At 42.0% G+C, this 16,089-nt stretch overlaps 1 protein-coding gene across 1 annotated transcript; it reads right to left on the reverse strand.

Moving 5' to 3' along the window:
• Nucleotides 1-388: 388 nt before the first annotated feature.
• rbm42 (RNA binding motif protein 42) lies at nucleotides 389-15,279 on the reverse strand. Its single transcript, XM_031322851.2, has 12 exons — nucleotides 14,907-15,279; nucleotides 14,584-14,640; nucleotides 14,126-14,261; nucleotides 13,607-13,676; nucleotides 12,477-12,539; nucleotides 11,649-11,803; nucleotides 10,193-10,363; nucleotides 9,927-10,061; nucleotides 8,185-8,302; nucleotides 6,619-6,716; nucleotides 1,765-1,861; nucleotides 389-647 (listed from the first exon to the last, which is right to left on the reverse strand). Exons 2-12 carry the CDS (start codon nucleotides 14,637-14,639, stop codon nucleotides 535-537), a joined length of 1,212 nt encoding a protein of 403 aa, XP_031178711.1. The 5' UTR covers nucleotide 14,640; nucleotides 14,907-15,279; the 3' UTR covers nucleotides 389-534.
• Between the last annotated feature and the right edge of the window lie 810 nt (nucleotides 15,280-16,089).

Here is a 16,089-nt window from a genome sequence, read left to right on the forward strand (position 1 = left end):
ACATAATGTATGGAAAGCTCTCTGAGGCACATTTGGAGTCCTATAAATTAAAGATAAAGCCGTTTGTCAGACTTTTGCCTTATTTATTTGGGAAATACTTTCACCTCCCACGTCCACAATGAGGCCAAAACCTGTGAGGATGGGAACAACGGAACACTCTGCCTCCATACGCATTTCTCTATTTATTCTGACGACGTGCATATAGAGGCAGAGTGTGCAACACTTTTTTTTCTTGCTGTCAAGACTACTTCCAGTTTTCTAAATCATAGGCTGGGAACAACTAACATAAACCCAGTGGCCCAGTTTCAATAAGAATACATTTGAATCTGTAACCAATGTGAAGAAAAAGTGTATTCTGGTAAAAATGAACAGTGATCTGAACAACAACTAAGAAATTATGGTTTTATTTAAAGAAAAAAAGAGTGAACACCTATACAATCTCAGTACATCTCCTGATTGGACAGACCAGAATAAGAGTCGTGCTCTCTCACAAAGTTGTTTTCTGTCCCCTGGGGAGCACAACCCAGTCTCTTACTATCTGAGGCCCAGTTTCTTCTTCTCTTTCTGCTTCTTGCGGACCACTTCCATGTTGCGGTCCTTCCACATGCTCTTCCTCAGTTTGATGGGACGACTGCCGACATACTTCCCTGGATAAAACGCAGAGTGAGAGGACAGACACACAGAGGCAGCGCTTATTCGCCAGTTTTAAAGTCAGAAATAGGAACGCAAGGACAAAGGATGGATGGAAGAATCCAGGGCTATCAATCACCAACTCAATAGAGAGGTGAAGTCCTTCCCCTTTCTGGTGGACCACCATGGGACCTCATTTCGGGGAAAAATGTGTCTGGTAGTGAACGGAGAGAGACAAATCATGTTAAGATCCCGTTTGAATTGAGCCATGAATTACACATGTGCTGTTTGTCAGTTTAAAAGATAATAAGCAAGTGAAGAAAGAGTCAGTTTGTCGTAGTACCACTAAGATTTGTGTGAAACCGCTCAGTGAACTACATCTCACGTCTGGCACAATATTAGCTAGCTCTAGTCTATATCAACAAGGGTTCATAGGGATTGTTCAGGTGCCACCGGAAAAAAAAACCTCTGTGTTGGCATTCTAAACTCTGGTGGATTTCTGAGGACTATGGTGAACTGCTCCTCAGATCTCTGCAGGGTAAATCCAGACAGCTAGCTAGACTATCTGTCCAATCGGAGTTTTCTGTTGCACGACTAAAACTACTTTTAGCACCGCCCAAGACGATTGTGATTGGTTTAAAGAAATGCCAATAAACCAGAGCATGTTTTTCTCCCATCCAGGAATGCTGTGTGGACTAGCCAGACCCTCCTCCGCAGCGCTGTGGAGGAAGGTCTGGCAATGAAAGACTAGCTTCGCTCTGTTCCCCAACACATGTACCGTTATCTTACCACAGTTGTATAAGCGTCTTTTTTTATCAGCCGGGAAGAGAAAAGAAGGTGTGAGTAATGTTACATGGCGGTACCAAACACACAGACAACGTAGCTTCAGAGAGACGTCATCCATGCCACTCTGGTGGGAGTAGTCTTTCTAATGACGCATTTTCAGTGTTTTAAATTGACAAACATCATATGTGTAATTCAAATGGTATCAGATCATTATTTGTCTCTCTCCATATATTTTCTGAAATAAGGTCTCATGGTGGACACAGGAAGGGGCGGGGCTTCCTCTCTGTAGGTCTACGGTACATCCGAGTGTTAAAAGGGAGGAAACTGCTGAAAAAGGTTGGGACTGACCGTTCATCTCCCTCATGGCTCTGACGTAGTCGTTGGGATCTTTAAAGCTGACGAAGCCGTAGCCTTTGGTCTTTCCTGTGCGTTTGTCTCTCACCACCTGAGGACAACAAATCCATTCATACACACAGCTGTTTAACCTGGGAGACGAGACGCAACGCATCTACTCTCTCTACTCAGTGAGCAAAGTCCACTTGCTGAGGAAGACAGTGAGATGGGGCTGAAAGCTCAGGGGGAAAAAAAGCTATAAAGCAGACCTTGTGTTCAGATTTTTCATTTTTCAATTTTGAAGGTTTTGGGCTATTTTGATTCCATAACATGTCTTCTTTCAGACTAGCGGAAAGAAAACATTCCATTTAACTTCAATATTTGTGGCTGTAGATTTCTCCTAAATTCACCAAAATTTAGCATTAGATAACACCTCATTTGCATATTTAAACAGAAATACAACAAAGAACTATCTTAATGTCAGTAACCAACTGGGGATATTCCATGCTGCTATCTTGTTTGTTGAATTATTTTTTCCCTATTCACCTGCAGCGTCTCTACTTAAGTGATAACCGCTGAATCGATGTTCATGTCAGTTTCTATGACAAACGGTGTTGAACCGGTCTTATGTGCACACCCTCAAGTTAAGTATTATCCAAACAGTCGAGTCAGTTTTATGTACAGAGCCCAATATCACAGATCTGCCTCAGGGGCTTTACAACCTGTACGCCACACTTTCACTAGGAAAACATGTCAGAATCGTTGGGGAGAGCAGAGGAGCCCCCTGCTGGACGGACAGAGCAGAGCAACTTTATAAAATCACAATAGGGCCCTATTTTAAAGATCTAAGCGCACGGCGTGAAGCGCCTGGCGCAGCTACGTTTAGGGCAAATCCACTTTTGCTAGTTTAATGGCGGAAAAAAGTGTCCGTGCGCCGGGCGCATGGTTCACAAGGGTTGTACTTAGTGTCTTCATTAATTCATAGGTGTGTTTTAGGCGTCACATGCAATCAACCAATCAGAGAGTCATCTCCCATTCCCTTTGTACCTTGGCGCATTGCTATTATGATGGAGGATTTGCATAAGCCTAGGCGCATTTACTAATTTGCTGTTAAAATAACAATGAAATGCTGCGTTATTGACTTTAGACCAGGTTTTTGTTGGTCAATGGCGCGATCACTTCCCGCTTCAAGATAGAAATTTGCCCAGAATGCACCTGAACACACCTCCCTGTAAGACCAGCACGCCCATGGGCCACAGATGGGCGCAGGTGCATTTGCTATATAAACGACGTGGGTGCTGGACGGTCTTAAAATAGCAAAGACACTTGCGTTGGGCTTTGCGCCGCGCCGGGTGAAAGAATGGGCCGGGACGATATGCTTTTGTCCCGACTTGATTCTTTCCCGATACATGGGCGCTGATTGGATTTGTGTTGTGATTTTCATTTATTGCCATTCTAGAAGTATTGATTCCAAAGTATTGAGTGTTGGGATTTTCTTTTCCTTCTTTAACAAAAACTTAAATAAAACACTTCTAGTGACAATATATCATGAGAAAGAAGAATTTAGGTCAATCATGGGTTAAAAAAAAAAAAAAAATCGATTTTAAATATCGTCGCAAAAACAATTAAGATACATACGATTTTCGATTATCTTCCCCGACCCCTAGTAAACACATCCAGGAGGAGAAAATGATACAAAGACTATATGAAAAAGATCCAGGAGGATGTGAATGGTGGAAGCTGAGCCTGTCTGCTGCCGCCTGCATTCACACTGTGCACCCTGGTGCATTATGTATTCTGGTTTTGAAGCATAACCTTCCTGCAGCATTACACACTTTTTTATTGATGTACTGTAATGGAATTCACCTGAATACTTATCAACTATGGCGTGACGAAAACGCAAGAGACGCAACGTAAATGCTGGTCATGCGACGATGACTATAATTAACTGTATAATGATATTGTTGACGAATAAAAAGGAGACTAAATGTGGTTTACAAACTAAAAACTGTGATAAAATGTCTGTTCTTTTTCGTTGACCAAAACGAGACGAAATGACGTACGTTATTTCGTCTCGTTTAGTTGTGTTATTATTATTATTTTGCAGTATTCCTGTTCCCTGTGTCTCACTTCAGGGTACTGCATCAGGTCGCACTTGGGTCGCACTGTGCAGACGCAGGCGACGTTGCTTCCTCAAGCCCTGTCGCGGCATTATTTAATTTAGAAGATGCAGCGGTGAGTTTGAGAGAGAGACTAGCGTAAACGACAACAAACTAAATTAAGTCTGACACAGAGAAAGCTGGGACCGTGGCCGGCCAGCCAAATTCGTCTTTGGGAGAAAAAGAATAAACGGCATTTGGAAAAACTGTCATTGCATAGAAGTGGAAAAGAAAACGGAATGTGTTGTGGAAAAACATGGAGAGAAATGCGGCCGCAAAATCACAGGAAAAAAACCACGAACCTTAAGAGACATCTCAAGCCATTCCATAATGAAACTGAGGTAAGTCAAGACATTAACGTAACGCTGGGGCTGTGGTTAATGTGTCTCATTTTAACGTTAGCTTTAGATATATGTGTGTGTGTATGTGTGAGTGAGTGAGTGAGTGAGTGTGTGTGTGTGAGAGTGTGTGGGTTCTTAGTTCCTACCTGACTGACTCCACATGCGTACTAAGCATCCCTTGTTGGCCAACATTTTGGTTTTGTCTATACTACTGTACTTATACTATATTGACCGGATTAAATAGAACTGCATTACTAAAAAGACTAAAATAAAATGTTCATGGGGTGGCCTCTAGCTCACCCAGTAAGAGCGTTCGCCCCATGTTGGCTGAGTCCTGCAGCGGCACGGGTTTGAATCCAACCTGCTGCCCTTTGCTGCGTGTCATCCCCCATCTCTCTCCCCCTTTCATGTCTATCCACTGTCACTATAGCCGCTTTCCGACCGGAGGGATTTTTGCAGTTCCTAGAACATAAAATTCCTAGAACCCTTTTTTCTCGTGTTCCGACTGGACCAATTTGGGGATTTTTAAGTTCCTCTGACCACAGTTCCTGTTACTCTTTCAGGTCCTACTTCAGGACACGGTCTTTTCCCTTTTCAGCATATGAGCCTAGGTCAACGAGGGTCGGGTTTCCGGTACAGACAGACCAACAACGGGACAATTTTAACAATTTTCGTCATCTTATTCATCCTAATTTCACTTCTGGCAACGTTTTAGGCAAGAAATTAATTGTTTAGATTTCGAATATAGGCAGTCTTGCGAAAATTGATGCTGAATTGACAATTTTCTTCAAAGTTTTCCGAGTTGAGAAGCTCCATGAAGTGAGGCGACAGCCAGCAGGCGCCTGCCCCGGCCGCTAGCTCGTCGCTCGGCCATGACTGGCTCAGAGACCCCGCTGTAAGCTGGAGGTCTCAGACCGCTCTCGTAAATAAGAGGCTTTTATTTCCTCGTTGACGGTTCGTTTGTTTAAATATCACAACACATGTCCATCATAAGATTAACGGGAACCTGTGGTTAACTGTTTAAATTATGACAAATATGCTATATACATTAGATTTAGTTCATACTTTTCTTGGTGTATTTGTTTTCTGATTTTAACGCTATAAAGACCGTTGCCGTGCTTGCGTCACTCCCCCCTCCTACCAGTCCCTATGGCCACTTGGCCAGTGGGAATGCAATTGGAAAAAACGGTTTTGGGGGAGAGTAGTTAGTAGAACTGTTTAGAAGTGGACTTTTCCTATAACTACGTTCCTGTAACTACTTGGTCGGAAAGAGGCTTATATAATAAAGGGAAAAGCCCCCAAAAAATTATCTTTATTATTTATCTTAAATACAATTTTCATTGACTAAAACTAGACTAAATGTCATCAATTTTGGTCGACTAAAACTAGACTAAATGTCATCAATTTTGGTCGACTAAAACTAGACTAAATGTCATCAATTTTGGTCGACTAAAACTAGACTAAATGTCATCAATTTTGGTCGACTAAAACTAGACTAAATGTCATCAATTTTGGTCAACTAAAACTAGACTAAAATGTCATCAGTTTTCGTCGACTAAAACTAGACTAAAAATAGTCATGGATAATTCTGACTAAAATAAGACTAAAATGCTCAGACTTTTAGTCGACTGAAACTTGACTAGACTAAAAAGAGTATGAACTTGACTAAAATTAATAAAAACTAAAATGACAGCTTGACACAAAGACTAGACTAAAACTAAAATTAAAACAGACTGCCAAAAACAACACTACTAATCGGGCCCCTCACAAACATTTATTGCATATCAATTTAGGTTCACAATACATTTTGACCTGCCTAGTTGTGCGCCAAACCAAAAAAGATGGGAAACTGTTTTTCAAACGGCAACTATACCACACTCAAAGCAGAATTTGGTAGATTTGTCGACTTCGAGACTCAGAAATTATATAATGGAATCGTTGTTTTTGCTAAAAACTCTATGACGGCTGAGGAAGTTTTTGCTGACTTTTGTAGGGCTTTATGTCGACCAAACTAAGCGAGAAGACTATACGAGACACGCAATAAAACAGTCAACGATATTTGTCTTTTTCGATTAAATAAAAGCATGTCACATGTCTGGCCCTTGATGTGAGTCTCATTTTCCAGCGTGGCTCTTAGTGAAACTGAGTTTGACACCGCTGGTCTAAGGTTAGCCTGGATAATACACTGAAGTCATTCATCTGATGAGTAAGAAGTAGAACAGTGCATAAATATATATGTTGTATTTACATCATTTCATGGGACTTCTTGTGAGTAAAATGTTCTAGGAACTGATAGGAATGAAGACACAAACTACGACGACCAAGGTTGTTTCTTAAAGTGAGTACAGGAAGTAAACAAGCTTACCAACCTTAGCTTTGAGGAAAGACGGGTATCTGCTGAAGGCTCTGGCCAGGATGTCATCATTCACCTCGTTACCAAGGTCACCGCAGAATATACGGAAATCATCTGCAACAAGGAGAGAGAACAGGAGCTTTAGCTTCATCCCGCAGCAGGTAATCAATAACAGAAGCAAAAGTAAAGTTTTTCTTCCGTTTTTCCAATTAAGTGAACATTCAGCAGCAGATTGTCTGGCGATGATACTATGAAGGAAGCAGCAGGAGCTGAACCAAGTGAAAATCCAACATGTGTGTAGTAAAAGAACTGATATCAATCATAATCGACCACACGTAAAACCTCGGAAACAGTGTAAAACACTGCAGGGACAGAAAACTATCCCCTTACGATCTACTTCAGCATAAACCTCCTCTACACACATTCTTCAGCAGGGGCAGTGTTTTCATGTTACCTTTGTAGGGCTGCAGCTATCAATTAGTTTAGTAATCGAGTATTCTACCGATTAAGGAGTAATTGGATAAGAAATACTTTTGTTTTATTGAAGAGCAATAATATACAGTAGTTTGGTTTAATTTTTGGAAAATCAACATTGTTATTGCCTACATTGCTTACAATATCATCTCTCAAAAAACTAAACATTAAGTGCATTTAAGTGCCATATTACATTGTTTTTAAAGAAAACATTTTCTGAAATGCATTAACAACCTCAAACTAAGGCATACATTAAACATACATAAACATAACCTTAAGTTGTGCAACTTAACTTTCAGAACTACAAGTTTCAACCTGAGACTGATCTGTATATAGGCCTATATGTAAATATTAGTTATACTCAACCTATTTTCATTTATATATTTGATTACAATGCTACACAGCTCTGTTACACTTATGCTAGTAGATCGTTGATCTGCTGTTTCTCCGTGAAGAGAGAGAGAGAGAGAGTGGTGCGCAACAATCAGCTGTTTTTCCAAAGGGATAGTCAACAAGTCGGCTTTTTAGATCAAATTGGGGTCACCACGACGTATTTTCTTGTCTTTGGTAGTTGTTGTGTTTGGTGTAGTTTCATCGTCCATACGACTCTGTGATTTACTTTTGTCGGGTCCGCTTCGTGGAATGGATGATTAAGTTAGACTCAATGTTTTCTGTAGAGATGCTGAAGCATTGACGTCGTGCTATTATTGTGGTAAGCTAGTTCCATTTTGCAGTAGACACACTGTACAGTGAGTTTTCGTTTTAATTAACGTTTGAACTGATTCCAAACTTTGGACACTTTCTGTTTTCTCCAGCCTGTCTCTTCTCTTAGCCCCTTACGCTCTTTCTTCATTTTGTAATCAGTCTTCATAGCTATGTGTCGCCAGCAGCGTCAGCCCGGTGTGCGACAGTAATAATCCTCCGTGCGGAAACACCGTGAGCGATACAACGTGGGTAACATTAATTGAACGAAGCTTCGAGGCAGATCATTTTGCAGCGAGGATTTTTAGTAATCGAATTATTCGAGGAATCGTTCCAGCCCTATACCTTTGCTACTGAAGTTACGTGATGGTAATCAGGGGTCTACGGCTGTTTTAACAGTCTGTACCTGAATCCCACTCCAACAGGCTGGCGTCCTCCCAGCTGGTCCCTGCTGCAGTGCGGATACACTTCCTCACCTTCTCCGACTTTGATCGCTTTTTGTCCTCTGTAGCACTTTCCACCGGCTGGAAAACACACACACGCACACGCACACGCGCACACGCACACACACACACACACAAAATTAGGGAAGGAGAGATGATGTGACTACGTCACGTGTCAAACTCAAGGCCTGCGGGTCAAATCCGGCCACTCGCAGATTTTGATCCGGTCCGCCTATCAATTTAGGTTCATAATAAATATTGGCCCACCTACTTTATTTTCTGCTTTTTGTCGCTTTTTTCTTAGATGGCTAAGTTACTTTTTTAGGGCTTTATGTGGACCAAGCTGCAAGTGAGAAGATTATGTGAGACACGCAATAGTACAGTAAAAGATGTTTGACTTTTTGAGTTACCACTCTTTACTGCCGGTAAAGCACTGTTAAAGGACAATTCCGGCGCAAAATGAACCTAGGGGTTAAAAACACATGTACTGAGTCGACCTGGGATATCTGGGATATGTTTTCATGCTCATCGAATGCGTCTCTACTAGTTTTAAACAAGCTAATGCAAACCGGTGGTTAGCTGCTAACACTAGCTTTGGGGGCAGATGGTAAATCTCTATTTCTACACCACTAATGAGGCTCAAAATTGCACCACACTTCCACGGTAGCATGATGAGGGTCCCTACATGTAAACCGAAGCATTGAGAACTTTGTAAGTGTACAGACTCTTTTTAACAAACTGTCTGTACACTTACAAAGTTCTCAATGCTTTGGTTTACATGTAGGGACCCTCATCATGCTACCGTGGAAGTGTGGTGATACTTTGAGCCTTGTTAGTGGTGTAGAAATAGTGTTTTACCATGTGCCCTGAAAGTTATGCCGCGTTCTATTTACCTTGGTACTCGGAAGCCGGAGCTGGGAATGACGTCATACTCGAGTTGAATGCGTTCTATTTTAAAAGTCGGATTTTCATTGTTTTCATTAGCTCTAGCCCGGTTAGCTATTGTTAGCAATACCAGTTGATAACGCATTACGCCGTTTTTTGTGCATGCAAACAGCTTAACAACATGTCCACAGATAGAAGTTGAACATGCCTGTGTGAACGACGATTTAGTGACACAAATAAGACAGAAGTGCTTATAACTTTATGTTACTGCAGCTTTTCACAACTGTTGATACAGGGGGCAGCCATGTTGGATTTTGAACTCTGGCTACTGCAAGGTTGTCCCGAGTTCCAAGCTCGTAAATCCGAGGTCAGGGGGCGTGTTTGCGACTTTGACCTCGTTAAAACCGAGTTGCAAGGTGAATAGAACGCGGCATTAGCATTAGCAGCTAACCACCGGTTTGCATTAGCTTGTTTAAAGCTAGTAGAGACACATTCGATTAGCATGAAAACCCAGAGAACGGTCGACTCGGTACACGTGTTATTAACCCCTAGGTTCATTTTGCGCCGGAATTGTCCTTTAAGCCACACAGTGTTTGAAGCTGCAGTGCTTCTAATGTTGTTCCGATGTGTTAATACGCATTCTTGTGTGATTCATTTAAATTTCCAGCTAATTTGTAAGCGCACTAAAAATCATTAGTAATGTAATCACGTACCAATGACTCAGCCGAGTCCTTGCAGCTGTAATGTTTGTGTCAACAGTATGAAAGTGAAAAATGATGAGAGGTCCCAGCACAAAGCAGCCTGCTGCTGTTAAACGTACCTCGGTGTGGGGGGGCTCGGGCTCAGGCATGCTGGGTCCAATGACGGCGCTGCTGTCTTCGCTCTCCTTCTTGTCCAGCAGACCTGCTGCCATCACCGCCGCCTGCTGCTCGGCAACCCGCGCTGCCAGTTCCTCCTGAGAGCAGAGGGGCGTATAACATGTGAGATCACACAGAGAGACAGACGGCCTACATCACAAGCTCTGGTTATGCTTGTAGCAGGGCACCTGGACATTATTTAGCAAGATATCGATCGAAATTCAAGTACCATTCTGGCTTGTCTCTGAGCTCTAAAATCTATTCTTTTATGTCCGGTGGGGGCAGGAGGAGCAGAGTACACGGTCGGCGCTGCCTGGATGATCGACGGTGTCGGTTTGACGGGAGGCGGGGGTCCCTGTCTCGTGGGCGGAGCCGACACCATGGAGACCATGTCCCGGACCTGAGAGGGACACAAGAAGGTAAGACACTAGGTAGGCGATAGGATGACTCATGCGGAAAAGAATTAGCAATGTAGTGGACACAAAGAGAGATTCAGTTTACCCCAGTATTACTGGTGGGTATAGGAACAGTGGCTGATTATAGGGCTGCTCTATTATAGAACATAATAATAATAATCACGATTAGTTTTGGTCAATATTTTCCAGCAACCCTGGTAAAATAGTGGCAAGATAAAATGCTAATAGGGCACATGTCTTTGGATAAAAAAGGTATGCAATGGCATCTGTTACTTTTTGCGCTTTTCCAAACTCGACGGATAATAAGTTACACTATAAAGTGCGTCTTTAATAAAGGACTGCGTTGCAGACAACGTCGTTGTCGTCTTCCCTTTCTGTTTCTTCGTTGTTAACATTAGTTGGTCATACGTCACTCTGTGCTTACGTTTCAGGTGGTTTAACAGATGTGTGGTGTTACCAAGTGGTGCAGACACCACCATGTAGCACATCTTGCAGATGATGTTTCTGTTCCACGTCGGATTCCCCAAATCAGAACTTTTCCCAGACAAAGGAATTTGATCTCCCCTTTTTGCTCACCAAACGTGGCTTTTCTCCCGCCGCCATCCTTCCTTGCGCACTACAGTCTATGCCCGCGCACCAGATACCACAAAGAGGAGGGGAGGGGCAGAAGTGCGCTTGTCATTCAGAACACAAGGCAAAATAAAGAGTTTACTTGCAAAACGTTAACATGCAAAATAACCGTTTATCTCGATTATGTTGTTTTTGTGATCATTAGGAGCCAAAATTGAAATCACGATGAAAAATGTTATTAATTGCACAGCCCTAGCTGGCTATATAAAGCACACAGGCTGATGTGGTGAAAGATCTCCTAGGTACGGTGGTTCAACACGCCTGGGTGTACGGCTGCTGCCTAAGATCATTTCATAGTGGATTAATGTGTGGATTATTATCTGGATGAATGGATTAGTTGTTTGGTCTCTAAAATGTGGATCAGTGTTTCCCAAAGCCCAAGATGACGTCCTCAAATGTCTTGTTTCGTCCACAACTCAAAGATATTCTGTTTACTGTCACAGAGGAGAGAAGACACTAGAACATATTCACATTTAACAAGCTGACGTCACACAAGTTTGACTGTTTTTCATAAAAAAATGGCTCAAACAGATCAATTGATTATCAAAGTAGTTGGAGTTTGATTTAATAGTTGACGACTAATGGAAGAATCTTTGCAGCTCTACCTGGGTGGATGTGTTTGCTTCTTTGAGCTCTGACCTGAGGTGCAGCAGACATGTGCTGGATGGGCTGAGGAGCACCCTGGGGTGGCTGGCCCTGCAGGGAAGGAGGGAGCATCATAGGAGGAGGAGGAGGAGGCCGGGGCAGAGGAGGCGCTATTGGAGGGCCGCGCATCATGGGCATCCTCTGACCAACTGTCAACACAGTGTTAGGGTATTAACATACATACATGTGCATATGAGCGCCATTTTTTGTGAATGAAGGCAGACAATCAAGCAGGGACGCCACATGAAAGCAAGGATCACTTCTGAATCAGTCACATCACAAACACAAAGTGAGGAGCCAATTTCCATCACAATATTATTTCGATGTGAGACAGATTTATTGATGACCAATTAGGGCTGCACAATATCGCTTTTTTCGTCATAGCGATATCAACCGGCGGCACAATAAACGCGAAAGGCTGTGACATATTACCAAAGACACACACACATTTTTTCTGTTAGTTGAAAGAAAATTTCAGTAGAAAACTGCACTTTAAAATGTAACTGTCATTCTTTTTGAAGCGCTGCCTTTTATATTCAATTCAATGTTCAATTTGTTCAATAAAAGAATGTTGGAAATGATTTCCATTAGTTTTAAATTCAACAAGCAGCTTGTTGTATCTTAGCAGAATACTGAAAGCAGCAGAAACACAGAACTGGTTACACTTTCATATTGGTTTATTTGTAGCCAGTAATGTCTTTATGGTTATGATATTCAACAACATTATCGCATATTTTCCTCATATTGTGCAGCCCTATGACCAATGACTTAAAATCACTTCTATCATGTTCTGCTGAAATACTGCTCTGGTGGTAACCTTACCGGGTCTCTGCAGGATATGGGGGACAAAGGCTGGTCTCAGCATGGGAGGACGTATTGGAGGGACTGGGACAGACACAAATCACACAGTGAGTGTAAAAGAGGCACAGCATGACAGCACAACTCTAAACGTTGGCTGGTCTACACATATATGATTAATCTGTCCCGCCTCTGAGACTTACAGTATACAATATACAATTGATCTTTTTTTTTTTCTTCTTTGAAAAAACACATGGACTTCAATCTTTTCAACACAAAAATTGATTGAGTACTGAGTAATGAGAGTATTTTGCATAACTATTAGAAAGATACAAATGTAATATATAAGAAATACTAGTAGAATAGATATAAGATAGCCAGCTATTGAGTAGAGAGTTAAAAAAACAAAAACATACTGTATATTATGAAAAACTTTTGTACAAGACGTTTGTTCCCATCCCAGCTCTGTTGATAATATTGTGAGTGTATTAAACCTAGGTTGCGTCTGAAGTCTCCTCCTCTGCCCTGCATACTCAACATGTATACTATCCTTCAACAGGCTTTTGTGTAAATAAACAGTAGTGTGGATCTTTTCGGACGCACCAAGCTGTAATTTTCAACGTCACTTCCTGAGAGCCTCCGTGCCGTTGGAGACGCGTAACCATGGTAACCCCTGCCGACCTCCGCTCTAGCCAGATAACGCTTAAATTACTGAAAAAGGTGAATAGCTACACCAACCGTCGTTTAAATATGTAGAAATGTAAACTAGAGCGTTATCGACGTTACAGAGCTCCTCGGTTTCTATCCGTTTGTTTGGTATGAACGTTGTCGTTGCTACCGCATTGCATTGTGGGATATTTATGCCGGCGTAATGTCCAGTATTGCATACTGTAATATTTTACCGGAAATAGTATGCAATTTGCGTACTATTGGTTTCACACAAAGGTTTCGGACATACTAAAAAAATCTCACATACTGTTTTAGCCTACTAAATAAAAAGCATGTTAGTGTGGAATTTCAGACGCAGCCCTGGTGCTGTGTGTCAGTACACCCCTGACTTTCAAACACTATGGACGACGATGAACAGAGTTCTTTCGTCATAGTATATTACTATATTACTGTGTTAGAGTATGCGTGTGAAAGTTTATGTTCACCTGGTCCTGCGAAGACGGGTGGTGGAGGACCAACAAAACTAGCAGCTCTGGCTTCTAATGTCTGCTGGACCTGGGAGAGAGGAAGAAAGACAGCACAAAGCCAGGGAGACAGAAGACAAGGTGAAGACAGGGTGTACACAAAGTATAGAAAAAATAATGTCAAGACGTCTCCTCCGTCAGTAGCTCTATTTTAGAGAAGCCTGTGTCGGTGGTTCACTCCATGGCCTTGCTGTCCCATGTCAAAAAAATCTAAGCCATGTTAAAGTGTCCTTGGGCAAGACTCTGAACCCCAAATTGCTCCCAATGCTGCACCATCTGCGTGTAAACGTGTGTGAAGGTTTATCTGATGTTGTATGCCAGCCTTAGGCCACAGCGTGTGAATGGTGAACGGTTCCGTACAATGTGAAAGCGCTTTGAGTAGTCGTTAAGACTAGAAAAGCGCTGTACAAACACAGTCCATTTACATTTACAATGAGCAGCACATGAATATCCAGATACTAGAACAGTCCCACTACCAACCTGTCTGTAGGTGTTGGTGCCTATAATGGCTCGCGCTGCTGGAACCACCGGGACAGAGAGAGCTACAGGTGCTGCCTCCAGAACAGCTGGGCCGCCTGATGCTGGTACTGGACCGCCAAGAACCTCCTGCTCAAAACTACAGCCAGAGAGGAATAGAGACAGACTGGGGGTAAGATTGTATGACTTAACAGTTGATTCCCTTCTGGGCTGCTTCAACCAAGCCTAGACAATAACAGAGAACCAATGAAAACATAAAGAGAAGAGAGAAAAGAAAAGCTGAGCATTCATTCCCTGAGGAGTTGAACACAGAATGGTTGTGTAAGTGTATAGTGAATTCTCTCAGTCAGGTGGAGTACTTTTATTAAATCTAAAGGCCCAGCTGATGCACACCAACCCTTACTTGGGAAAACTTAAAAACGTAGTTTTTAGTGATCCTCTCCAACAGTTGTTATACTCACAGAGCCATCTCAGCCTCCATCTCTTTGAGCCGCTCCTGTCCGGACTTGAGCGCCATGCTGAGACACAAACATTGATAAGAGGTCAGACAAACTCCGTCTCCATCATCTAGCTACATTACAACAATGGAACCACTGAATACTTGGACACATGGGAGAAAACAGCTTCACCGTAAAAATGCCCCAGTTGTTGTTCATTTTAGCATAACAAAATAGAACGCTAACGTGACATGATAGCTTCCTTTAATGATTTAGAAACAAAGTTACGTTTGTTAGCACCGTAAATCATGTTTCTTTATCTAACGTTACCAATTACTGCACCTTACCTTAATCTACAATGTTGAAGCTTTCGATATGAATCGTTACCTCTTGTTGACTAAACTGACTTAGCTAACACGCTGGGCTGTTTGACTAATCTAAGTGGCGTTAGCGTTAGTTAGCACATCAGAAGCTAACTAAGCTGGCCAAGAACCTAGCTAGCTCTACTGTATCATCCAGCTAACTAACCACTAATGCTAACGACGCTAATTGCTGCGGAGTTATCGTACTGATTTTTACGTTACTGCTAGTTAACCGAGTTACTTTCTATGGATAAACATGTTTGAATAGGAAACAATAATGCTCTAGCTGCTGTACGAGCTGTAACGTTATGCTAGCTGGCTGCTTTTTCTTCTTATTCTTGAGGTTTATTGGCGGTTGGCAAACAGCGATTTGGTGCATTACCGCCAACTGCTGGTGTGGAGTGTTCTTTCTTTCTTGACTGCGGTTTAATGGTGTATTGCAACCAACTTGTTTAGGTGCATACCGCCACCTACTGTACCGGAGTGTGTAATATCAAGGCTTTAGTACTTCACGTTACATTTTAATAATAATAATAAAAAAACTATACTTTACGATCTAATCCTGTAAGAAAACTAAATAGAGCTTTGCAGCACTCCCTTGAGTCCTTACCCATCCTCCTAATTCATATATCTTGTCACGCGAGATGTCCCTCTCTAAATCATATTTAGACTACACTTCAGAATGACATGCTCAACATTTTCAGGAACATTACAGACCTCACACTTATCAGACATACATTTTGCCATTAAACAGAGCGTAGATTTTAAGCCAGTAGCCTATGTCCAAACCTTAATCTTGAAAAAAACCACTTCATCTCTTCTACATTTCCCTTTGAAACCCTTCACCTTAATTGATTTCTGTATGCTGTAATAGTGTCTCCCTTTAGTGTCTGTGTCCCACTTCTTCTGCCATACATCACTCACTGCTTTTCTAATCAATGAATTGGCCTCTCCTTTACCAAAGGGAACATTCAGTATTTCACCATCCTTTAATGTCAACGCTGTCTTTGCAATCCCATCTGCTGTTTCATTCCCCTCAACACCAACATGAGCAGGGACCCAAACAAATCTCACATCAACTCCAGCTCTTTGTATTCTCAACAGTATTGTACACATTTCAGTCAATAGATCATCTCTCACCGTTTGTTTGGAATTCCAACTATGCAGG

The sequence above is a fragment of the Sander lucioperca genome, chromosome 10 (assembly GCF_008315115.2).
Source record: "Sander lucioperca isolate FBNREF2018 chromosome 10, SLUC_FBN_1.2, whole genome shotgun sequence".
Lineage (NCBI taxonomy): Eukaryota > Metazoa > Chordata > Actinopteri > Perciformes > Percidae > Sander > Sander lucioperca.